At 41.3% G+C, this 26,982-nt stretch overlaps 1 protein-coding gene across 6 annotated transcripts in view; it reads left to right on the top strand.

The window, feature by feature from the left end:
• Window positions 1-26,982, top strand: part of BAG6 (BAG cochaperone 6) — a 2,260,316-nt gene that overhangs the window by 1,627,321 nt on the left and 606,013 nt on the right. For all 6 annotated transcript variants that reach the window (XM_044083264.1, XM_044083261.1, XM_044083265.1 and 3 more), the window contains one exon: window positions 16,949-17,051. In XM_044083264.1, the coding sequence (XP_043939199.1) occupies window positions 16,949-17,051 (103 nt within the window). The remainder of the gene's footprint in view (window positions 1-16,948; window positions 17,052-26,982) is intronic.

Below are 26,982 nucleotides of genomic sequence, written 5' to 3'. Positions count from 1 at the left end.
GTATTCTACAAAGTACTATCATTGGTATTCTGTCTCTCTTTTTTCTTTCTACCTGACTGTAGGGTAGTTTTGAAATACCGTTGTTGGTATTTTTTTCCTACACTGCTGTGTCCATATAAAAAAAGTCACTTTCTTTCATTTCACTTGTCTTTCCACATATCTGACAAGCCTAAGACTTTAAGAAATGTAATTCATGTGACATAAGATCCCTATTTCTGATGCCCACAAGGAGTGCGTTTATTCTTTGGATGCTACCCATCTAGAAGTTAACTGCTCTGTCTGTTCGGTGTTTAAATCCTGTGCTTTGAGTGACAGGAGAAACAAGCTAATGTTAAAACCTTACACTTCTGCTACTTAAATTGGGGCTCAACAACCCCCCCCCCCAGAAAAAAAGTACAGAAAGACATGAATCTGCTCCTAAAGAAAAGGAGTCCAGAAAATGGCCCCCTGACTGTTCTCCTTGTTCAGATCTGGTACCTGAACCTCCAGCTAAAGTCTGTAAGAAACCAGATCAGATGGCAACCTTGGATCCTACAGCATCAAATCTCCTCAGAACTAATCTCCATTTTTACAAGGGATGCCTAGGAAACCCTCCAGACCACCTTCCACTAGTTCATCCCCTAGATCCTCCAGGAGCTTATCTGAAGGAGAGGTTGCTAGAAAGATGAAGTTTTTCAGGACTCCGATCCAGATTATTTCTGGCTTTGGCCACCATTGGACCAGTGAATTTGCCCCTCCTCTGAACCTCACATTACATCTCCTTCTCTTATCCAACCTTTGGTTTCAGAGCCCTTGGATCCGAGGTCTTCAAGAGTATCCTTGTCTGATCCAAAAACGGGCCATTCTTCTACTCCGACCATGTTCCTCAGTCGTCCGTCTGTGATCTTTTCAGACCAGGATGACTGCCGGCGCAGAAGTGTCTGCTTTAGGGGGGTCATTTCCGAAGCTCTCGGAGCCATCGTTGCCTCTCAGGACATCGGAGTTAGCTCAGTTCCCACTTCCTCCTCGAGGCAGGGATCTATATGGATTTAGTGGTCATCTGTGCAGGTTGCTTCAGTGCCAGCACAATGTGACCGGCTATAGTTTCTCCTGGACCTTCTGCCTTCAAGGTAGTGGAGAAGGCTTTCTCTTTATCCAGAAAAAAAACAGGCTTACACTTTGTGGATCCAATCCTTCTTCCTCCATTGAATTTAAGCTCTGAGCCTCTCATGTCTATTCCACTGAAACAACCACCCCGTATTAGCCTTCAGACAGTCCTTGCATAGGACACCCCCACCCACTTCTGATACTTCACCAGACTCCACCCCCTGATGAGGTCCCTAGGAAGAGGATGTGAAAAAGGAAAGAGATTCCCATCATAAATCTATCACCGAAGACCTGGACTATGATGAAGGTAAGGGTTTCCCCTAGATCTCCACCTGATGTCTGCTTTGGAGAGATCCTGGAACTACTTAGAAAAATGGATGGTCTTCCGAAACCCCTTCACAGAAGCAGTCTGTGTTTCTGGAGGATGTTCATCGTGTTACACTGCTGCAGTCATTACACTTGGGTTATCCTGCCGTCGGGCGGTTACCCAGTCGGCCTGAGTTCCAAAGTCTTGGTCCGGCGTTGGTTGCTGTCGCCTCCTCCCTGGTGTCAGTGCGACAGGGGTATATAAGATGCAGCCGACGCCATTTTCTTCAGTCTTTCTTGCAGCGCGGTGCCCGAAGCAGAAGCAGTTCGCAAGTGCCGGTTGGCCAACTCCTGAGACTTTCATTCCGAATCCAGAACCGAAGTCTTCTACAAAGCTAAGTACCCTGTTGGGGAAACTTTTTCTTGCCTCAGACCGATGTCAGTAAAAGTTAGTAACTGTATTTCTTGTGGGAAGCAAATACCTCATAAGGATTTCCACTCCTATTGTATTCCATGCCTAGGCCCAGACCATGATGTCACTGGTTGTCGGTTTTGTGCTAGGTTCAACAAGCACACTATTAAACGTCGGTTTGATTTTGCCCGACATTATTTTGGCAGAAAATTCAATTACACCATGCCGTCGGAACTTCCGACGACCGGAGTACATAAAAAGCGCAAAGACAAGGGCAGGCATCTGAGGCCCAAAACTGACGACGAGGCATCTTCTAGTCTGGTCGCCGGTTCTCCGGTTTTCAGCGAGGCGCCTACGCAGCCCCTGACTATCGCTTCCACAGAAGCACAGACCGCCTCCAACTCCCACATGGAGCTGGGCCTTCTGACGCTCTAGGTTTTCAGCCTACCGAAACTAACCCTTCAGAGGTAACCGAAGTAGCTGAACAATCCACAGCCTCAGAGGGTGTTTTCAGACCTACCCAGTTAACCATTAAACCCTCTGCTAAGTCTAAGGCCCCCTTAAAAACAAAGAAACAGATACAGCATTCTCCAGGACAGGCTTCCATGCCTAAGAAACAAATGCTCAAAATGGCCGAAGACCTAATCACCCTGATCAGGGGGTCCCATCCCCCTCCTGATAAAAGGCCCAGACAGGATGCAGACTACGAATCTTCCAACCAGCTGTCCATTTCTTCAGATTCATCCTCAGACCTAGGATATTCTTTACCCCCTTATAAGGATTCTGATGCTGAGGAATCAATTCCATCAGCCTCTCCGCCTGAGGACTATTCCTTTGGGGAGACCTTACATACCATGAGGGAGCATTTCCATTGGGAAGGCCAGGATTACTCAGAATCCAAGAAAAGGCACAGAGACTTCCTTTTATTGCCTCAACACAGACCCCTTGCTATTCCGCCAGTGTTAGATATTGTGGGTGATGTGTACACTGAATCCAGCTTAAACCCTGACTCCTTACCTCCAGCCCCTGTTAAACCTGATAGATATTACAGAGTCCCTGACTCTCACAAATTTCTGTATAAAAGCCCTGTTGCTGCCCCTGAAGCTATTTCTCAGGGACCCAAAGGGATTAAGGCCTCATCAGCAAAAAACCCAGTTCCCTCTGACAGAGATTCCAGAGCATTAGACAGATGGGGAAAGAAAGTATATATGTCTGCAACTTTAGCAATGAGAGCCTTAAATTGCCAGTTTCACATGCTAAAATATCAGCAATTTTTGATGTCTCAGTTGAAACAAAAGATGCTTCCAGATTCAGATCCCCCTAATTTTAAAGAAATGCAGGATTTATTGCATGCAGCTGAACAAGTGGGAAAACATACTTTGCAATGTGGATTTGATTCCTTAGAGGCCTCCTGTAGAGCAGCAGTTACAGGCTCTGTCATTAGAAGGCATGCTTGGTTAAAAGAACATACGTTACCAGATCATGTTAAGGTAAAAATATTGGATGCACCTTTGCAGCGGGATGTGCTGTTTGGAGTTAAGGCAGAGGAGGTATTAAAGAAGAATGAGGATAAGGCAAAATCTATGCAAACGGTGAAGGATTTCTTACAGGTTCAGCCTCCTCGTTTTAGCAGAAATTGGCCAACAAAGAATTGGTCCTTTCCATCACGGACAGACCTCAAAGGAGCAGATACAGACGTCCAAGAGGTAGAGGTCAAGCACAAGGTCGTTACAGGCCTCGACAGTGGGGCACACCAGGCCAGAAAGAAGGGGAAGACAGGCCACAGCCTTATAAAAAACAACCTCAATGACTTCCCACTACAGCTGCCAAACAGCTCTCTCTTGGCAGCCCCCTTAGGAGGAAAACTGGCACTTTTCTATCACAATTGGCATTGCATCGCCAAAGACAAATGCGTTCTCAACATTGTATCTCAAGGTTACAGGTTCCACTTTCACACTCTGCCAAGGTTAAAAGGAATGCCAAATCTGCCACCAAATCAATGGGCAGAGCCTCAAAGACAAATTTCATGGACATGAGAGCTGTTCAAAAGGTACCACCACAGGAGCAAGGGCAATGACTTTACTCAAGACTCTTTCTGGTTCCCAGAAAGGACGAAACCTGGAGACTCATTCTGGATCTTTCTTCTCTAAACACTTACCTGGATGTTCCGAAATTCAAAATGTTGACATTACAGCAGCTTCTTCCCATTCTGGGCAAGAAAGCTTGGCTCATGACTTTGGACCTCAAGGAGGCATACCTGCATGTCCCTGTCAGACAAAATTGCAGAAGATACCTCAGATTTCTAGCTGGTTCAATGCACTATCAATTCTCTGCACTGCCCTTTGGCTTATCTGCTGCGCCCAGGGTCTTCACAAAGTGCCTGGCACCAGTAATTGCATTTTGCAGGCAAAAAGGAATTCATATTTATCCATACCTGGACGACTGCCTGATTCAAGCAGAGAGCAAAGATATTCTTCTAAAGCATCTGGCGTTCGTAAAAAAGTTATTAAGTTGCCTGGGGTACACAGTAAACGAAAAGAAATCAAAACTAGTGCCCTCACAACAGATAATATTCCTGGGTGTCAGCTTGAACACAACAGCCCAGATGGCTTATCTCACGCCAGACAAGCAAGGACAACTGACTCAATACTTTCAGTTGATGGCAACAAGGACCCAACTCCCTGCAAGAAAAATTCTGCAGGCCTTGGGTTACATGGCATCCTGCATACTACTAATTTCATATGCCAGACTGCATATGAGGAAACTACAATGGTACCTAAAGAGTGTATGGTCTCAACACTGTCAAAGTTTGGAAACAGTTATACCACTTATTCCTTGCCTTCAACAGGAGTTTCGATGGTGGGCTCAAGCTTGTCACCTCAACAAGGGACAGCTTTTTATTCAACCCACAGCCAGGCAAACACTGACAACAGATGCATCAGATTACGCCTGGGAAGCACACATGGCATGAAAATGTATTTAGGGCGAGTGGCCCACAGAGCAAAGGCATCTTCACATCAATCAAAAAGAGATGCTAGCTGTACAAAATGCACTTATAGCTTTCAAGGACCTGCTGCATCCAGGACAACTACTACTAAAGACAGACAACACCGCGGTTATGTGATACATAAACAAGCAAGAGGGCACTCACTCCTACCCCCTCTGCAGACAAGCCATGACCTTGTGGAACACCGCTCTAGACTACCAAGTTCATCTGCAAGCACAATTCCTGCCAGGAGAGAAAAACACACTGGCAGATGACCTAAGCAGAAACATCATGGACCCCCACAAATGGGAATTGAATCCACAAATATTCAGAATGATAACACAAAAATAATAAAATAAAAAAAATAGATCTGTTTGCATCCCCAATGAACTGCCAGCTACAGAAATTCTGCACAAGGAGTTACCATCCACAAGCATGGAAAGTGGATGCCCTCTCATTCAGCTGGAAAAACCTGCAAGTATACGCTTTCCCTCCTTTACCTCTCCTTCCAAAGGTACTCATAAAAGCCAGGCAAGAAGAGCCAAAGATGATCCTGATTGCACCAGACTGGCCACGCCAGCACTGGTACCCAATCTTAAAGAACTTAGCACAAGAACCACCCTGGATTTTGCCTCAAATCCAACATTTGCTGACACAGCACAACAATCAGATACTTCACAGCCAGCTAAAGACCTTAAACCTAGCTGTATGGAAAATTCCTTAGGCAAGCAAAGCAATGCCTCTCTACAAAGCTGTTATGGATGTCATTCTGGAGGCCAGATTGCCTAGCACCAGGAAAGCCTACTCGGATAAATGGAAGAGATTCTGTGCCTGGAACCAGGCGCACAGCCTTGACCCTCTTGTCCCAAACATTCCTCAGATACTTCAATATTTAACTGAGATGCTGGACAAGGGCCTCTCCTTCTCATCCATCAAGATCCACGCCTCAGCCATTTCTGCTCATTACAACACGGATCCACCAATTTTTTCTAATCCTTTGCTCAAATAGTACCTCAGAGGGGCTAAAAACATAAGACCGCCCCGTAGAGCACCTACCCCAACTTGGGACCTCAACTTCATTTTGGAAAAATTAACTTTACCTCCTTTTGAGCCAGATAACACAGCAGAATTAAAATACATCTCTTGGAAAACTGCTCTGCTACTGGCAATAACATCCACACGAAGAGTTTCAGAATTACAGGCACTAATGGCAGTGGAACCTTTACTCATTTTCCACCAGGACAGGATATCTTTAAGAACTAACCCTACGTTTATGCCAAAGGTGGTATCAAGTGTGGCTCTAAACCAAACTATTCACTTGTCAACTTTCTATCCAAAACCTCAGAACAAAGGGGAGAGACTACTACATTCTTTGGACATTCACAGGCAGTTACGCTTCTACTTGGACAAAACCAAAGCTTTCAGAAAATCTGAGCAATTACTGGTAGCATATGCTGCAGGAGCACAGGGAAGAGCCATTTCAAAACAGACTATCTCAAAATGGATAGGACATTGTATATGTTTCTGCTATACTCACTATGGGAAACCTGTACCTAGCAGCATTAGATCTCACTCCACCAGGGCAACAGCCACTTCAACTGCCTACCTCAAAGGAGTACCTACCAAGGATAATTTGGAAACCGCAACATGGAGTTTTGTGCATACCTTCACCAAGTATTACCATTTGCCTTTATACTCTAAATCCAGAGCTGGCTTCGCCACTGCTGTGCTGCAGGGCCTTATAGCCACCCCTAATGCCTTATAGAACCAGCCTCCCTACCTCAGCTTTGGAATTCCACCCAAGTGTAATGACTGCAGCAGTGTAACACGATGAACATAGTACAGTTTTGTACCTACCATAAATGTAGATGTTCGAGTGTAAAAACTACTGCAGTCCAGGTTACCTTCCCTCCTTCCCCTCTTACTTGCTGGTACCTACTTATGCCTCCTACCCTTTACTACCTATGGGGAGTATTTGCTAGTAACTGAAAGTTGTTTGCTTTTCTTATGTATGTTTTATTAGCAATTTGAATTGCCTACCTATTTGTGGGCACCTGACATCTGGGGCAAGAAAAACTGAAGAAAATGGCGTCGGCTGCACCTTGTATACCACTGTCGCACTGACGTCAGGGAGGAGGTGACAGCAACCGACGCTGGACCAAGATTTTGGAACTCAGGCCGACTGGGGAAACCGCCTGACGGCAGGATAACCCAAGTGTAATGACTGCAGCAGTGTTTACACTCGAACATCTACATTTATGGTAGGTACAAAACTGTACTTTTTTGTGGCTGGCCGGGCTATGTCTTGGGTGGTCCCTCCGGCTGATGAGTTGATCAACCTTATCTTACACCGGGCATGGAAGGAGCCAAGTACTACGGAGACCATACCTACAAGGCCTGATAAGTTTTTAGCTCCACCCAAGGATATAGTCCACTGGAGCATAGGATTCCCAGTTGTTGCTATGCTGGTGGAGGCGGCCACTAAGAAGCAGCTTGCAGAACAAAGCTCATCTGCCCATCCCGCTAATTGGGAGTCTCAGGCATTGGTCAGATTTGGCAAGTGCATTTATGCCTTGGCAATTTTCACCCTTCCGTCATTGAGTCACATGGCACACATTCACCAGGATACAAAGGGATTTGATGAAAGAGCTTTCCAAATCTCTTTCAAGGTTCATGTCTGTGGAGGACCTGAATAAGTTTATTCACAACTGACCACCCTTCAATCTATTTCCATCATATCCATGAGACTGATTTCTCTTGCAGGCGACGATACTTCTGGGGCTGTGAGTTCAGGCATTGCAGTCAGGAGGCGTGCCCAGACACGCCTGTGTGATTTTTATGGAGCCCTTCAAGTCTTCATTTATTAGTGCTCCTTTTAATGGATCATCCTTGTTCAGCCCCAAAGTTAAGGAAGCACTGTCCAGAAGTAAGCAAGATGGAAAGACCCTGTTTGCCATTGGGATCTGTTTTTCTATCCATATTCCTTCTCCTGGAATCAATGAGGTGATTAAAAGATATGGTTTTGCATGTCCCAAGGGTCTTTACAGGACTCCTGAGGCGATGGTTCTTCCCAGGGCAGAGGGGGAGCTCCAATGAAATACACAGCGCTTGCTGAAGAGGTGTCCCACAGAACCGGAGCATCAGAGATGTCTTCTCTGATGAACCCTACCAGTGCTCCTGAAAGGTTGCTCGGCTGCTGCACTGTAGAGCAGTCTTGGGAGCACCTATGTATCCAGAAGCCTGGGCATTCATCACAAAAGACACTTTGGTGCAGAAAAGCATATCTTGAGGTTATTTCATACCATTTCCCCAAATTCCTCCAACAAAAATGAAAAAGATCACTGATGTACCACCCAATCAGAGTGAGGCAGTAGCCTTGGAAATAGTAAAGCTGCCAGGAAAAATAGACATCCAGAAAGTCCCCCTACACCAGCAAGGATTCAGAACTTAAGATTCTTTTTAGTGCCAAAAAAGGCAGGGAACTTGAGACTAATCATGGATCTCAGCAAACTAAACCAATATGTACAATATTTAAAGCTCCGAATAGTCATGGTTCAGTCCATTTTGCCTCTGCTGGGAAAGGACAAATGGATGTGCTTGGTAGATCTTCAGGATGCTTACTATCATATCAAAATGAACAGGCACTGCAGAAGACACGTACGCTTCTGGCTTGGAGACTGTCATTACCAGTTCAGACCATTGTCCTTTGGCCTCGCCATAGCCTCTACAGTGTTCACCAAACACATGGCAGTTGTAGTGGCTCACTGAGACTGCTGGGATTCCATGTGCTTCCATACCTAGACAGCTGGCTCCTAACCACCCCATCCAGGCATCTACTTATACAAGCAAGGGACTCCTTGCTCCAGTTATGTCATCACCTAGGCATCGCTGTCCACTACACCAAATCACAGTTTACACCTTTGCAGACTCTGGAGTTCATATGTGCTCATGTGGACACAACCAGATAGCTTTGCTATCTCTAACAAGAGTCCATACCCTCAGACTACAGGTCATGGAAGTGATCTCCCACTCTTGTCCTCCAGCAAGAAGCAAGGCTAGCGTTGGAAATCGTAGGATCAGTGGCAGCAGCAATAACTCTAGCCCCATTAGCCATATTTCAGATCTCATTCTGCAGTGGACTCTCTCAGTACAGTGGTCTGTTCTTCAGCATCCCTTGAATGCTGTAGTCAGGATCTCCAAGGATTCCAAGGGATATCTTGGTGGATTCATTGAGAAAAAATTTCCCAAGGCCATCCTTTTGTTCTCCCACAGTCGGTAGCCACAGTGACCACTGATGCCTCCCAAATTGGGCGGTTGACATTTCCTGAGAATGGTCCAAGATATGTGGTTTCCAGAGGAGACCAATTTACACATCAATGTCCTAAAAATGAGAAGTCCTACTAGCATTGCAGGCTTTTTAAGATGTTCTTCCCTCAGTGATGATTGCAGTACAAGCAGACACCATGTCTATAGTCTGGTATATTAACAAATAGGGGAGAACCAGATATTAACCAGTGTGTCAAGAGGCAATGAGTGTGTAGCAATGGATGATCTCTTCCGGTTGTTTTCTAATGGCAGTGTACACACCGGGGGGAAACGGCGTGCTTATAAACAAAGTAAGCAGGTCCATTTTGATGCCTCATGAGTGGTGTTTTTAGTGTGTCTGAAAGGATCTTCTGTTGATGGGGCCAGCCATGCTGTGATCTTTTTACTTCTCCCCTCAACAAGTGCAGCAGGTTCTTCGCCCTGGTCCCTCCACAGGGGGTTCACCAAGAAATGCTGTAGTTCACGATTGGCCTTCTGGTTTCTTTCATGCTTTACCCTCTGTTACCCCTGATTTCTACAGAAAGCATCCTGGTTGAAGAGCGCACAGTCATCCTCATTGCTTCTTTTTGGCCTCAAGTTTGGTTCCCCATCCTGTAGCCTCATATTCTGTATCCACCTTTGGTACTGGATTCAAGTCTAAATCTTCTGTCTCATCTGGCAGGGATGAAACCCTCAAACATCAACTGTCTCAAGCTGACCACATGGTTTCTCCAGTTCCATGATGGCTAGACAGTCTAGGCTTTCTTCCCCCATCCAACATATTCTTTTATCCTTTCTGAAGCTTTCTTCTAGGAAGATTTATGAAAGTAAATGAAAAAGATATTCAGTTTGGGCCCTTCATGGAGACCTGGATTAATTCTCTGCAGTTCTTAATTTTTTGGCCCCATTTAGAACAATGGGATGAGTTATTTTACTATTAAAATTCAATTAAGAGCCATTTCTAGTTTTCACTCAGTTGAGAATCACTCCTGTTTGGCTTCTGTGCAAGGCCTTTCTTAAGGGTACCGTTTTACTCGGGCCCCAGTTAAAGACCCTACCCCCCCCCCCCCTTGGGATTTGAGTATTCTATTGCAAGTTCTTATCCAGCCTCCATTTGAATCTTCGGCTAAGATAGAACTTATGTTCTTGTCCTGGGAAACAGTTTTTCTGGCCACTATCACTTCTGCTAGATGAACTAGATGAGTATCTGAACTCCAAGCCCTCTCCACAAGATCTCCTTACTTGACCTTCCATAAGAGTATGTTTTTATTATGAAGGAACCCATCATTACCTATGGTGGCTTCTGAATCCAACATAAATCAGGTCACCAGTTTACCTGTGTTTTTTTTTTGAAATTCTCAAAGGTGAATACATGCTTCATCTTTTTGGCAGACACTGGCAACTTAGATTTTATCTGCACAGATCTGAAGATTTCTGGAAAACTGACCCATTATTTCTATCCTTCTCCAAGAACAAAATTGGGTAAAGCAGTGTCTAAAGCGACTCTAGCTAAATGGTTGACTGACTGTATATCCTTTGTTTATAAAGAATGAGGTTTATATTTACCTAAGCCCTTCAAAGCACATTCTACGAGGTCTGCAGCCACTTCATCTGCTTTTTGGTCAAGAGCATCTATAGATGATATTTGTGCAGCTGCCATTTGTTCCAATGACTATACCTTTTTTGCTCATTATAAGTTAGACATACTATCCAGAAGTAGGGCACCATTTGGTTTTGCTGTATTCTGGAATATCCATTCATGACGACCACCCAGGGTTCATCTAGCTGAAGAGGCTGTGAATGAAAATGACAACTTCAGATACAAAAGTTACATACACATCATGCCAATGCAACTGTATTGCCCATTTTCATTCTTTCTCAATTTCCCACCCTCCAACCCCCTTCCCCCAGTTAAATCCAAGGAATGTCCCTTTGGGAACCTGTCTATTCCTTGTTTGGGCTCCAGACTTACTTTGTATGCCTCTGTCTTGCCTTTTCATAATGATATGTTGTCATGTATATGTTAGTGTTGGGCAGGAAACTCTGTCTGAGGTATGCCAGGATGGTAAGGCATTATGGGTAAAGGGAGGAGCTCGAGAGCTGGATCCGTGAATCTAGTGAAAGCATGCTCTTCGGATTCAAGACCCATCAGCTGATGGAGAATGAAAACAGATAACACACATGCATCATTATGGCGAGTACATAACTTTCTTCACTGGATTCCATGTGACTTGACATTTAATCTTTTAAAACTGTCCATTATTTCTTTCTGTGGAATAGTGTGCTCCTACTTAATTAGACTACGGTGGCCCCATCAAATGACCACTGTTATTATCCTGGGAGTAGTTGCTTCCCATACAACATTTCCAGGACATGACTATAACATGAGAAAGGTCCTGTCTGCCCCAGTGTTACAGGTTTACTTTTATTGACTTGTAACTTGAGACCCCCTTCATGCTAGTCATTTGTGTCCACAGAGAGACCAAAAAAGTCATGAACTTGTCTGCCTGGAGGAAGATGCAGACGAGAGTACAAGTCTGGGACGTCTTGGGCCTTCTGGGCTTTTATGGCTACTCTGAATTTCTTGGTCCCATTTGCAGTCTTAAAAATGCAGGTGCCCTAGTTAAATTTTGAGGTATTATCATCATTAGAGTTTTCACAAGCTTCTGAAGCATTTCCTGGTGTCAGACCCTCTTTGCTTGACCATGAAGTAGTGAGCCTCTCACACGCAAACCTTTAAGTGGGTTCCCATTCATACAGAGAAACTGTTTGCACGTTGTGATGATAGTAGCTTTTTGGTGGGGAGCTCACCTCAGCTCCTTCACTTTTCATAGGTTCTTAGGTGGTGTACTAGGCTAACGTCCCTGGAGCCTGTACAAGCCTAGCCCAAGAAGATTCCCTGACATCATGCCGCGCAAAGTTAGTTCCCAGTGTCCCTGTCAAGCAAGGCCATTGAAGTGATCCCCGGGGTGAACTTCCTATTGCCCATCCACTCGTCAAGATTCCTCTTTAAGAGGGCCAGTGAAGTGCTCTGCTTGACGTAAGTGGGAAGTTTATTCCAGAGTATGGGAAGTCTCTGGGTTAGGAACCTGTCCCTCCAGCATGTTCTGTTTATTGTGCTAATGAGGTTTAGATCCCTGGAGTGTGTGACACGGAGGGATTGGGATTTCTTTAGGTGTAGCATATCTAGCAGCTCTGGGTCAGACATGGCTTTGTAGGTCAAGCAGAGATAGACTCTAAGTAGGCGATAAGAGACAGAGAATAGCTGGAGTTTTTTTGAGTCTGTCCATATAGGGCATGTGTCTAAGGCCCAAGATCCTCTTAGTGAGGCATTTTTGTGGCTGTTCCAGTTGTAGGTGTCTAGTGCGGTACATACCAAATGGGGCATTTATTCTTTAATAGGTCTAATGAGGGACGAGTCGAGGGAGATTATGACCTCTTTCTTCCTGGATGAGAAACCTTTTGTAATGAGATGTGCCACATAGAAGGACTTTCTGACTACAGTGGCAATGTGGTTATCAAAGGAGAGGTTGTTGTCAACCTGTGTCCAGGTCTCTTATCACACCTTCGGTGTTTAGTAGACTACTCCCTTTGTGGTAGTTCATGGGCACCAAATTTTTCCCAAAGGGAATGAGAATGCACTTTTTGGCATTGAGCTCAAGGCCATGGTTCTGGCACCAGTCATTGGTGTCAGTGAGGCCTTTTTGTAGAATGTCTACATCACTTGGAGAATCAATAATGGCTCCCAGTTTGCAATCATCTGTGAACCTGGTCAGCCAGAGTCCTTTTGTGTTGGCTTGAACTTCAGAGAAGTAGATACCAAACAGGAGAGGACCTACGACTGATCCCTGTGAGACACCACTTGTAACTGGTTGGTAGTCAGATTTGGAATCTGCTACTTTCACAGTGGGTTCTATCAGTAAGCCAGTTGCCAAACCATCTTATGACATAGGGGTTTATGCCTAGTTTAGTGAGTCTATCTATGATTACTGAGTGAAGGATGGTGTCGAAGGCCTTGGTAAGATCTAGGTAGGCTGTGTGACCTACCTTGCCCTCATCCACAGCTCTGGTGACAGACTAAGAAATTTATCAGGTTGAGCAGGCATGATCTACTTCTCACAAACCTAAACTGCGTGGGGTCCAGAGTTTGGAGGTTCCTTATGTCCTTATAAGGTCTATGATGATGCACTCCATAGCCTTACATATCAGACTCGTTTGATTAATGGGGCAGTAGTTCCCAGGGTCTGTAGTTACTCCCCCTTTGTGGAGTGGGATGACCATAGCAGTGCGCCATTTGGTAGGAACAAAGCTTGAAATTAGACTGTGATTGAACAGGGTACTCAGGTGTGATGCCAGTTCACTTTGTAATCCATGTAGAACACAGCCAGAGATATTATCAGGTCCCATGGAAGCTGTATTCTTGGCTTTGGACATTGCATTTTTTTACCTGAGTAGCTGTGATAATAGGGACTTGGCACTGAACCTGTCGGCCAATATGTTGGCAATATCAGTTGGTTCTGTATATGTATTGCCATTGTGCTATAACTCAGAGCAGATCTGAGTATTGCCGTGTAGATTCTTGACATAACTATAGATTGCCTTGTGGTTGTCTTTAGAATTTGCAACATTTTTGTTTTCATAGCTTTAGTGGATTTGATGAGGGATCTCAGTTTTTTGCTGAGGCTAACGAGGGAGTTTTTCCAGTCTTAGGAATTCACCCGTTTCTGCAACAGTTTTTTATTTCTGTTGTAGAGTTTGTTTAGGGTGGGGGACCATCAGATTGGCTTCCTTTTTATGAGGAGAGCGTCTTGGTTCTGTTTGGTATGGCCCGTTCCATGCACTTGTGTATGTGCTGATACAGTGCGTTGGTGTATGATTCAGCAGTCATGCACTTATTTTCCATTTGCATGGGTGTTGTGAAGTTAGACACCTCTGTTTTTAGAAGCCCAAAATTGGCTTTGTAGAAGTTTTTTTACGGTGGTATCCTTTAACGGGGGGGGGGGGTGGAGATCCATGGTTATTAGCTTGTGGTCAGATCTGACCAGGGAGGAGTTGATTACTGGTGTAGAGCAATGGTCGCTCATGTTAGTAATGACCAGGTCAAGGATGTTGTTTCTTCCCCTGTTGGGAGTAAGAATGAGTTGGTCCAAGGCGTTGGAATTAGTGAATTCCAGAAAACGTTGAGCAAGTGTGTTGGTACATGAGTAATTTTCCCAGTTAATGGAGGGGTAGTTAGTCTCCCAGTGTAAGGGTATAGGGTTGTACCCTAATATTTTCCAGTTTGTTTGGGAATGTGGAGTGGGAGTCTTGGGACATTGTGGGGGATCTGTAGCAAGCTACAACCTGGATTACAGTGTTACCCAGTATTGGTTGTACCTGAAGTATCTCTGATGCGTTATGTTTGGCTACTAGTCTGGAGGTGTGCATATCCTTTATGAATATGGAGACACCACCGCCTTTAGTGTTTTGGTTTAGGGGCCAAAAGATGTGGTATGAATTATAGCCTGGTAGTGCTGGGGTGCTGTCTGGAGCCTTGAACCAGGTCTCGGTCACTGCACAGATGTCGATATTCTCCATGTTAAAGAGTGGTTCGAGCGAGTGCATTTTGAGATTTAGACTTCAGCATTGAGTAGCATAGCCCTCAGATTTCATTTGCTTGTAGCTGTTATGGTTGTAATTTTGTTTTCAGGACATTGCCTAAAAAAAGGCACTATAGGGGTGGCAAGAGCTTTGGCCAGTATCCGGAATCCCTGGGGTGACAGGTGCAGGCCATCTCTAGTGAAGCATCGAGGTCTGTTGATCATGTCATCCCAGGCAGACATACTGGATCCCCTTAGAATGACACCAGAAACTTAGCCAATTGTTGAATTCAATCATTTTCTGCTTGTACTGTGATATCATTCTTGCTGATGGTAGATGCTACTCAGAGCTAGGGTCATACCTGCATGGGCTACAAGATCTGAGAGCTCCTTTGTCTCTCTTCGTGTAGTCCAGGGAGGTACGTCTCAAGTCATTCACACCAACATGGGCAGTGACAGAGTCATATTTGTACCTGTTGTGGAGTGAGCTAAGTGCATGCATTATGTGGTGGGTCCTGGCACCCGACAGGCAGTTGACCGTAACTTTCTCCTTATTCAGCCTAGTGAGTGGGACATCGCTGTGCCTTACTATTGAGTCACTTATGACTAGTGTATTGGGTAAGTTGTTTTGCCTTATGGGCTCTGGTTGAGTGGCACACTGTTTATGTGAGCTTATGTGTCTCATGGTTTGTGCTGGGATGTGGTGATTGTTTGTGTTTCTGCCTTGGAGGTCTCTCTTGTTTGGGCAGATTTTTATTGAGAGTCTCTGCAAAAGTAGTTGAATGTTTTGAGTTACTATGTGAGGATTGTGGTGGTGTAAGTTCTGGAGGGCTATGTGTTGAATGTGGTGTGGTGCAGATATTAACTTTCTCCTCTTGACTGGATAATCCAGTCTTGGCTGGAGAGTGCTTGGCGTCCAATTTGACTATAATATATGCATCTCTCACAAGTCATAGTGTTGAGAGGTAAGAGGAGAGGGTTGTCTGTGTACATGAGGCAGTTGCTACATTGCCTCAAGATTCTCAAGTTCTCCAGGTTGACATGAGAAAGCACAGGGAACTGACCTTGAGACATGCCTGGATATGAGCTCAGTATATTAAGTACTGAAGCCTTTTAAAGGAAAAATGTCACTCAGTGTCTGAGTCTGTACAGAGCACTGCCAAACACCTGAGGGGAAACTAATATGTAGACACTGAAAATTTAAGGATGAAGTATTTAGGCAGATATTCTAAAGTTAGGAAGAAATCAAGCAGTACTTACTGAAAATAAAGTATTAGCTCGTCAAGAATGATGAAAAGAGGGGAGTCGCATGAATGGCTACTGCCTAGCTACTACTAATGCTGGTTTCAGCACAGCTTCACTCTGCAGAAATGGCCCCTCTTGTGTTGTGGGTCGTGTTTTGTGACCCTTTAAGGATGCTGAGGTTGAAGCTATTTCTAGAGTACTTCCTTTTCTGGCCAGAGACACACTCCTGTTTTACCTAAAAATCCAAGGCGGCACAGCTATGTACTTTCTACGTAAAAAAATTGGCATGTGAGAGTGAGGTGTAATCAGAAGTGCAAGTCTTTTTATTTCACATCCCTACAAAGTAATAGTGTTAGTAGAATAACTGAGCCACTCCTATTGTCCATTTCTGGAGCTGAAACTTAAGGAGCCACATTTGATCCTGATTTTCCTGAAGTGGTGCACTCTGCCTATCAACCAGCTTTGCTACCATATCTCATAGTGGGGAGCACAAACTCCTAAATGTTAAAGCTTCTGTATAAAAATACTGAACTGGAATGGAAAATCGATGATTCTCAAATGTAAGTGGAGCAAGGGAGAAGATCTTATCTTATAGATAAACCGATACTGGCCAAATGTGTCTTAACATTTCAGCCCATTTAAACTGTTGATTTATAGTCAATGCCTTTGCAGTTAATATTTACATTACTATCTTTGTAGCCACCTTTGTTGTCTGTGAATTAAATGCATTGGGATTACTTCAACTGGTACAAACCACAAGAGACCTGTATTCGTTATGGACACCAGAACTCCACTATGATTTAATTAGTATTTCTTTATAATAGGCCAAGCAACCACTGTTAATCAAATGAACACTAGAAGATATCAAGTGTTTTTTTAATATTTAATTTTTATACCTTTTAACTCATTGGCTGGTCAGTTTTTTGCAGCTAGTTACAATTTAGTGTTCGTTCATCTTTATTAAACCTGAAACTGTAGTTGACTGTCTACTCTGTTTTTTTTTTTGTTTTTTTTTTTCTCTCTCTTCAGGCATTTGCAAATGTTCGAGACGGAGTGAACATTACTCGTACGAACCTAGACTTTTTGAGGGAGTTATTTAATAGAATTGCTTCTCATATTCTGCATTGCACAGGTATTTCATTTTTATGGTATTGGTTGATCCTTCTTGCCTAAAAGAGCTTTTATTATATGTTTCCTAACTATGTCTGCATGATTATTGTTTTTAAATGCAAATGTTCTTGCTACCTTGACAAAATATGCCAGGCTCTGACCCTTATATAAGACCGTCTCCCCTTGAGTTGAAAAGGCAGCCTTGACTAATCTGGGAAATTTAGCAGATAAGTTGCACTTTTTACAAAGTTAAATATAAAGTAGTTTCGCCTGAAGACATTTCCCAGAGTTTTCTTTCCATTGAGAATACTCTTAACAGACTGTATCGAGAAGGTTTAATCTCAGAGGAAGAAAGGGAGTTCATGGAAGTGAAATTCCCACAGGTAGGCAGAATGTTTGGGATCCCAAAGACTCAAGACGACTCAGTAGACCCCCCCCCCCCATTAGGCATATTGTAGCATCTAGAAAAACTAAAAATTTATTTCAGCTCTCTTAGACTTTTTTCTGAATCCTTTGGTTCAGAAATCACAATTCTACCTTAGACTCCTGGAGTTTTTAAGTGAAATCTTTAAATGCCCACCCACTGAAGGACAATGCATGCTGGTCACACCTGACGTTGTAGCTCTTTACCCTAGCATGCCACATCGGGACGTTTTAGAGTATGTGTTGAAGTACCTGACTAAACACACCAGCACCCCTGCCCTTAGGGTAGACACCTTGGTTACTTTACTGGAGCTAGAACTGGTAAACATTTTTTTCTCTTTTAATGGGGTTATTTATCAACAACTTGAAGGGGTGGCCCGCTTATGCTAACTTAGTGCTAAGCTCTTAGGAAGCAGACACCCTATGCAAGATTGAAGGTTTTCAGTGTGTCAGGGTGTACAAATGTTACATTGATGATATTTTTTTAATTTGGGAAGGTTCTGAATTTGAGATGGATAATTTTCTTGACAGGATTAGCCAGAGTATCGGTTTCTTAGTTTTTACCATCTCGGGTAAAGGGTATGAAGTTAATTTCATTGATGTTAGTTTGGCCAGGGATCCGGTTTCTTTTACGTTTTCTTCCAACTTTCATAGAAAGAGTACCTTTCGGAACAACTATTTAGACTTGTCTAGCCAGCGTCCCTCATTTATGAAGAGGAATATAGTTAAGGGGCAGTTTGTCAGTGAGGATGATGTTTTCCTTAGAGTATCAATTTTTTAAATGGTTATTTTTAGATAAACATTACCCAGAAAAATTGGCTAATGACATCCCCACTGATATTATTGTTCACAGACGTAACAAATATCCTCCCATCCTTAAACCTGGTTTTATCCCTAAACCCATAGGTTCTTTGAATGACCATTCCAGATTCCCACTTCCCATTTCTCTTGATGAAAGGACTATTAGAGAGATTTTGTCCAGGAACTGGAAATATTAACAGTAGCCCAGATTTGGGAAGAATCTTGGGTCCCAGTCCTAGCTTTTGCTATAGGAAAGACTGTGTCCCTGAGGTCAGCTTTTGAAAAGAATGCCCCCTCTATTACCTGTCTTCTTTCCCAGGTTACAGGTATGTTCTGCTGTGGCAAGTCTGTGTGCTGCCCTTTCATTGCTCAAGGGGATGTTTTCTGTTTACAAAATCCCAAACTAGAGATTCGGTTTCAAGAAGCTTTTAATTCTAACTTCATGAATATAGTCTACCTTGCAGTGTGTGACTGTTGCAAAGCGTTTTATGTGGGCAAAACCAAAAGGAAATTAAGTGATCATATTAAAGAACACAGACAAGCACTTAACGAGAGACATTAAGAATGCTTTAGCTAAACATGCTTTTAATAATGCACAGTGCAATACTTTCCATTTTGTTGTTCTTGAACATGTTTCTTTGCCTTTTGGTGACTGCAGTCCCTTTTTGGAAGTTAAAAAATTGAGATGGCAAGTTAAATTACAGGCAGACATGCCCCCTGGACTCAATGGGAATCTTAATGTTAGAAGCATCCTTAATTGGATTAGATAGGGAGGACACACCCCCTCCAGAATGTATTTTTTTTCCCCACTAGTTCTTATTTCATTCCACCATTATTCTGGCGAAGTTCAACTGGTTAACACTATTTTAACGGACAAAAGCGCTTAATATTTTCATATTTTTTAGACTTTTGGATTTTATCTTGGATTGTTTGTATCATAGTGGTTTTAAATGAAGAAAGGATTTTCTAATTTGAACTATTGATTTTGTACTTTTGTTTGTCATTAAGTTTTTAAGTGATTCTGTATATTTTCTCTATTGGAATTGTTGTGAAGGTTGTTGTTAAATTAACATATTCTTAGGTGGTGTTATTTTTTTAAGAAAACAGTTTCCATTTTTAAAAACATGGGGTTGGAAAGGGATGGGCAAAGTTGGAATGAAGGGAAGGGCCCCAGTCAGGCATCCATTCTCATGTCATTAGCACTTTATAGGGCAAAAGCAGTAATGTAACAATTAAAACACAGTATGTTCAGCTTAACAAAACTTAACATCATATTTGTGTTTATTGCTAAACATGCATTTTATACAGTAAGTGTGTCACCATTCTAGTTCTCCATTGTAACATGACTTATACCTGTCTCCAGTGAAGTTTCCACATAGACTGTGATAGGATTTTACAGCATCATTCTAAAACCTCTCATATGCAGTTTAGCTAGTGAAAAGGCTTGAATCCCCACACTGTCTAGGGAAATATCTCTAACATTGATCAATGTTCGCTGCAAAGAATCCAGGCATTTTTTCTGAGGTAAAATAGAACTGAAGCATTCTTCACATAAATAGTTTTAAGTTATAATGAGGTAGTAGATAATGGTAGAGTTGTATAACATGTCCTCCTTTAAAGCAGAGAGCCTGTCATCTTCATCCACAGGCACCTTGTCCCGAAAGGTCAGATACATAGTTTAATGCAACAAAAAAAACACCAGGCTACCATGACTAACTAAACAGAAGTTTTATTAAAATGGTAATACAAAACTGCTTCATCAGACCATTTAAACTATATTCAGAGCACATATTTAATACAAAAATAAACCAGTCAGATTTAATAAAATCACATGTTAAAAACAGTTATTTAAAACAGGTTAACCTCAAGACCAATTGCAAGCATGTAAATATCCAGTCATTAAGAGAAATTCAAGGTATAGTCTATCCCCAAGTCCCCTGAATCTAACAGTTGATTGGGTCAAAAAATAAAAATATTGTCCAGTCATAATAATTAATAAACCACTAATCAAATATGACCAATGAGCGTATTCAAATGCATCTTCAAATGAATGCTCATGAAGTGTGGTATTTACTCCTATAGGGGAATAAGAAATTCAGCCAATCACTTTTCAGTATACACCCAGTATCACCAATGGAGAGGCGAATAAAACAAGACTATCACCGCCTTGATCTGGTAATGAAATAAATCAAATAAAAATACTGTCCAATCATTTTTCATTAAAAAAAAAAAAAAACAATTTAACCAGTGGGCGTATGCTGAAAACGTATAAAAGTAAGCGCTGAAGCAGTACTGTATTCACACCTATAGGGAGAGTGGTTCCGTCACCTTTTAAAAAGCACTTACTCCCTCCAGTAAATAAATGAACAAGGTAAGCATGTCACCACCTTGATCTAATGCTGGATAGGTTCAAAAAGAAAATATACTACCCAATCAAATCCTGTCATAAAGCTCCAATCAAATCTGAAATAATCAACATATTCAGATAAACACTGAAACAGTGTAATGCTTACACCTATAAGGAGTTTGGGATATTTAACCAATCACCACCCAGGAAACACAAATTCCTCCAATAAGAGAGGCAAACAAAACAATTCAAGCCAGCAAGAGTGGAACACTTCCAATAAAATCACCACACTTTATTCACAGTTGTTTAGCGCTTTCTTCTCCATTACAAAGACTTCCTCAGAACAATGTCCCACCCAAACCCAGCCATTAAAATACCCACTCCCAATTATTCAGTTAACATTTTCATTATTATTAAAAGCAATACACCAGATGTAAATTTCCACATGCCCTAACTCTTAGTGTATTAAATAATGTACAAATATTGTTTTACACACATTGAATTAAATCCACAGTATAAAAATGAATATAACCAAACTATAAATTCATTCAAACCATAAACAATCTGATATAAACATAAGACTGTTTGTCCTTCCATAAATACCCATACCTAACCTGAAATTTGATCAAGCTTTAAAATACTAGCAATACTGATAGTTTCATTGATGCCGGGATACTGGGAGGCATTAAAATACAACTGCCATCTCAGCTCCATAACATCTAAATGGATATCTAAAATACAACCTTGTTCATCCTTCACTAACTGCTGTATAACTAAAAATTTAAAGTGATGACCTTGATTTTTTTTAACACGTCTATAAAGGGTACTAGTACTCCTACATTGTCTCAAATCACCCAAGTGCTCACCAATCCTTAGTTTAAACCTTCTGCATGTTTACCTACATAAAATATAGGACATTCATCACACTTGGCCATATATATAACATTGATGCTATTACAATTATAGTGTCCTTTGATGTTGATAACCTTACCAGTGACCCTAATTTTCCCTCTAGTTTCCATAATGAATGGGCAAAGGAACATGAGTTGCATTTGTAGTTACCAATCTTTCTATTAGTTTTATTTTCCTGTTTTACACCCTCCAAAATATTTTTGATAGATCTGTCTCTCTTAAAGACATGCTTCGGACTCTTACCAACTTTTGACCCTACATTGGCATCAAATTGTAAAATCTCCCAATTACCTTTTACAACTTCGGTAATGATGTTAGCCATACCATTATATGTTAAAGAAAAGGTTGAATTAGGATTGGTCCTATTTTTATTACATCCACTACTTACCAAAAACCCATTGCCTAATATAGGCCTGTAAATACCTTGTTCCCGTTTGTAAACTACTTCCTTACTGACATCACTTAAAAGGCAGTCCGGGTAACTTCTCTGTCTAAACATCTGTGTGATGTACTCAGTTTCCACCAGGAAGTCAACATTAGAACTCACCATCCTGGCTGCCCACACCAACTGTCCTTTCATCACTGCTCTCTTTTGATGGTGCGGGTGCCAGCTACCATAATCCAAATATGAGTTTGAAAAAGTAGACTTTCTGTGGATCGTGGTATTAAAACTCATATTAATCCAATCAGTCTCTAATTCAGCATCTAAATAAACAATTGTATTCCTGTTGTATTCATAAGTGAATTTAAGAAAATCCACAGTTTCATTGATATACAGAAGGAACTCATTTAGACTGTCTTCATTGCCTTTCCAAATCAGAAAAAGATCATCCATAAACCGAGTATAATGTATAATCTGAGACTTGTGACAACTATTCATCACATACTGCTGTTCCCAATAGGACATGATCAGGTTTGCAAAAATGGGGGCACACGCTGCCCTCATTGCTACACCTTTTGTCTGTTTGTAATACTATCCCTTGAACCAGATATAATTATTCTTTAGAACAAGTTCCATAAGCACACTTATTCTATTAATTTCATCTTGGCCAAAATTATTAGTTTTATGAAGCTGTTGTTCCAACCAATTAATACCTGTGTAGTGTGGAATCACTGTAAACAGGTTGACTACATCAATAGTCACTAAAATCATGTTCGATGTTAACTTTATCCCATTTAACTTATTTATAAATTGCCAGGAGACTTTGCTGATGTAATTGAAGCAGCCCAAACTCCCCTGCATTTTTTATCTAAATATTTACAAATAAAATGGGTTTTTGACCTTTTTTCCATCTACAATAGGCCTAAATTTTGGATTTACAAGCCCTTTATGGATTTTTGGGATGCCAAAAATATTAGGCACCCTTGGATATTCATTTTTCATATAGTGGTATTCATCTTCATCAATTTGAGCTTGATAAACCATGTCATCCAACACTAAATCTATCTTCCTATATGCAACTTTAACTTCATTCAAGGAACTCTCCTTATAAGTGTCCCCCAGCAAAATGGTATTCATCCCATCCAAACAGTCCCCCCTGTCCATTATTACAACTCCAATACCCATGTCAGGTTTCATAAACCTAACCATAGGGGTCTTTTGTCAGATCCAACATTAATTGTTTTTCTTCACTAGTCATGTTGGAACTTTCACTTCCTTCCTTCTTACAAAAACTCTTCCTAATTTCCTTTTCACACATTCTTTCAAATAATTCAATGGTTTTGTTTAAGGGGGATTAAAAGTACTGGGTTTTTTACACCGGTCTCTAGTCTGGCCTTCCACACTCTTCTCCTGATTGAACCAGACTTTCAGATTTAATTTTCTGGTGTATCTTTTTAGGTCAGTGATAGATTCTACCACATTCCCAGGTCTACAAGGGACAAATGTGAACCCCTTTGCCAAAAAATCAGCATGTTTTTTGCTGATGTTTAACTTGGAATAATTATAAATTTTAAAGTCACCTTTATTGTTAAGAACAATGTCAGGCTCCAACCCATCAGTAAATATCTGCTGTGTATCAAGACATTGTATCAAAATGTCTAAAACCGATTCATCATTTAATATTTTGACTACCAGATTCACCCATCTGACATACCATCAGTTTGTTGACACTGTCATCGTTCCCATCCACTCCCCCTTTTCCAGCCACAAGGGTATTACATTCTTCTGTACTGTATTTCACTTCAGTTGAACTACCGTTCACCCTTTCAACATACAAATCTTCATCAACGGAATATATAGAGACGTCCATCAACGAAAACTGTCGCATTTCATTGTCAGAAACCACACATTCATTGTTCATTTGGTTCACTCCAGAACCCAATGGGTCTAGTTCATTTTGCCGTAGTGTATGGGGCAAACAAAAGTTGTCATTGAATACGTCAAAAATATCGCTCCTACCAGGTACGCTTCCATCCAAACGTTCATGTTCATTTACTAGAGATACGGAACCTGCCATACCACTTACTTGTTTAACACAGTCAATATCTCGTGGGGTAGGAGGTAGGACCGCCCAGTCTAATTGTTTCTTGTCCTGTAGACCTTTGGCATTGCACCCTGCGCCCCAAAATCCTGTCGACCTCTCTCGGATAAAGACGAAGTGGTGGAAGCTGCCTTGTCTCTCAGTCGATCAGAACGTCTGATCGCTTCATCCACATTGGTTTCCAACTGAGAACGCTGGTTTTCGCCCTCTTTGAAGACTCGCATTATCTTGCATCACTTCCCTTTCCTTATTGAGTACGTCGCCATGCCCCTGTTGACCGTGCCCCAAGGAAAATGGATATACAATGTCCTGTTTGTACTCGTTCAGGTCTCTCCTAATTTTATTTTCTTTACGTAAAAAAATAGTATTGCACACTGTTAACCTGGATGTGAAGGTTTTGATATGCACACTGGTTTTGATTAAACTCACAATCAGCCTTAATAGACTGATATAGTTCATCAAGATCTCACCATTTTTTCTTATTTAATTTGATTGTGTTTCAGCATCAACCTCATGAGATCCAGACCAGCTTTATCAAATAAAAAATGCACATCTTTTAAAAATTCACCATTGTCCTTAACACCATTTGGATACCTCCACATCCTTAGTCCTCGAGGTACCTGTTGCATTTCTATGTTTTTGTTCAGATATGCATTTTCCAACTGTAGTTTTTTGAGCGCTGCCAAGTCTTTTTCAAAACATTTCAGTTTGTCGTTCAAAGTAGATAACTTGCTGGTGTTGCCCATTCTCCATGTTACTGCTGCTACCAAACAGAAATCTATTCTCTTTCCATACACTGCCATGAATATTACTGCCAAAATTCTGGTCATTAAGTCCCACATTGTTATTTTCACCAAAAGCAATTGATTTATCTTGTACATCGCTTTGCATCCCACTTTGATCGAAAAGTCTTGAAATGTGACTATCCATAGATACCGGGGTTGGCTGGGTAAGAGGGAGATCAAAACTCCTAAACGAACCAAGAGAATTAATTTGCTTGTCCATCAAGGTCTTGATTTGAGAGGTATGTACCCCCCACTTCATTGATTTGTTGCAAAATTTTTATGATGTCTTCATTAGAAACATGCTCCTCCATCCTGCTGCCCAAATAAAACTCCAGAAAGGTAGGTAAAACCACAGAAGCTCAAGCCAGCAAGAGTCGAACACTTCCAATAAAATCACCACACTTTATTCATAGTTGTTTAGCGCTTTCTTCTCCAATACAGAGACTTCCTCAGAATAATGTCCCACCCAAACCCAGCCATTAAAATACCCACCCCCAATTATTCAATTAACATTTTCATTATTATTAAAAGCAATACACCAGATGTAAATTTCCATATTCCTTAACTCTTATAGTGTATTAAATAATGTACAAATTATTGTTTTACACACATTGAATTCAGTCCACAATATAAAAATGAATATAACAAAACTATAAATTCATTAAAACATAAACAATCTAATATAAACATAAGGGCAGTGGTGAAAGGACAGTTGGTGCGGGCAGCCAGGATGGTGAGTTTTAATGTTGACTTCCTGGTGGAAACTGAGTACATCACACAGATGTTTAGACAGAGAAGTTACCCGGACTGCCATTTAAGTGATGTCAGTAAGGAAGTAGTTTACAAACGGGAACAAGGTATTTACAGGCCTATATTAGGCAATGGGTTTTTGGTAAGTAGCGGATGTAGTAATAATAGGACCAATCCTAATTCAGCTTTTATTTTAACATATAATGGTATGGCTAACATCATTACCGAAGTTGTAAAAGGTAATTGGGAGATTTTACAATTTGATGCCAATGTAGGGTCAAAAGTTGGTAAGAATCCGAAACATGTCTTTAGGAGAGACAGATCTATCAAAAATATTTTGGAGGGTGTAAAACAGGAAAATAAAACTAATAGAAAGATTGGTAACTAGAAATGCAACTCGTGTTCCTTTTGCCCATTCATTATGGAAACTAGAGGGAGAATTAAGGTCAGTGGTAAGGTTATCAACATCAAAGGACACTATAATTGTAATAGCATCAGTGTTATATATATGGCCAAGTGTGATGAATGTCCTATATTTTATATAGGTAAAGCATGCAGAAGGTTTAAACTAAGGATTGGTGAGCACTTGGGTGATTTGAGAACACTGTAGGAGTACTAGTGCCCTTTATAGACATGTTAAATAAAATCAAGGTCATCACTTTAACTTTTTAGTTATACAGCAGTTAGTGAAGGATGAATAAGGTTGTATTTTAGATATCCATGTAGATGTTATGGAGCTGAGATGGCAGTTGTATTTTAATGCCTCCCAGTATCCCGGCATCAATGAAACTATCAGTATTGCTAGTATTTTAAAGCTCGATCAAATTTCAGGTTAGGTATGGGTATTTATGGAAGGACAAACAGTCTTATGTTTATATCAGATTGTTTATGGTTTGAATGAATTTATAGTTTAGTTATATTCATTTTTATAGTGTGGATTTAATTTAATGTGCGTAAAACAATATTTGTACATTATTTAATGCACTATAAGAGTTAAGGAATGTGGAAATTTACATCTGGTGTATTGCTTTTAATAATGAATGAAAATGTTAATTGAATAATTGGGGGTGGGTATTTTAGTGGCTGGGTTTGGGTGGGACATTGTTCTGAGGAAGTCTCTGTAGTGGAGAAGAAAGCGCTAAACAACTATGAATAAAGTGTGGTGATTTTATTGGAAGTGTTCGACTCTTGCTGGTTTGAGTTTCTGTGGTTTTACTTACCTTTTTGGAAGCAAACAAAACAAACCTATCACTATGATTAAACCCTCCCCCCATAATAACCAGTCATAAATTACCATTGAAACGAAGCATCTTAAAAGCCAATACCATCTTTCATAGGACACTGATCAAATTTATAACTAAGAATGCATTCAAAATACGTCCTCAAAGGAATACTTAGACCATACAGTATTTCTCCACAGGAGAGAAACAAAATATCTAGCTGATCACTTCA

This window comes from Protopterus annectens, chromosome 9.part0, assembly GCF_019279795.1.
Source record: "Protopterus annectens isolate FY-2018-M chromosome 9.part0, PAN1.0, whole genome shotgun sequence".
NCBI lineage: Eukaryota > Metazoa > Chordata > Ceratodontiformes > Protopteridae > Protopterus > Protopterus annectens.
This window is presented reverse-complemented; position numbering and strand designations above follow the sequence as displayed.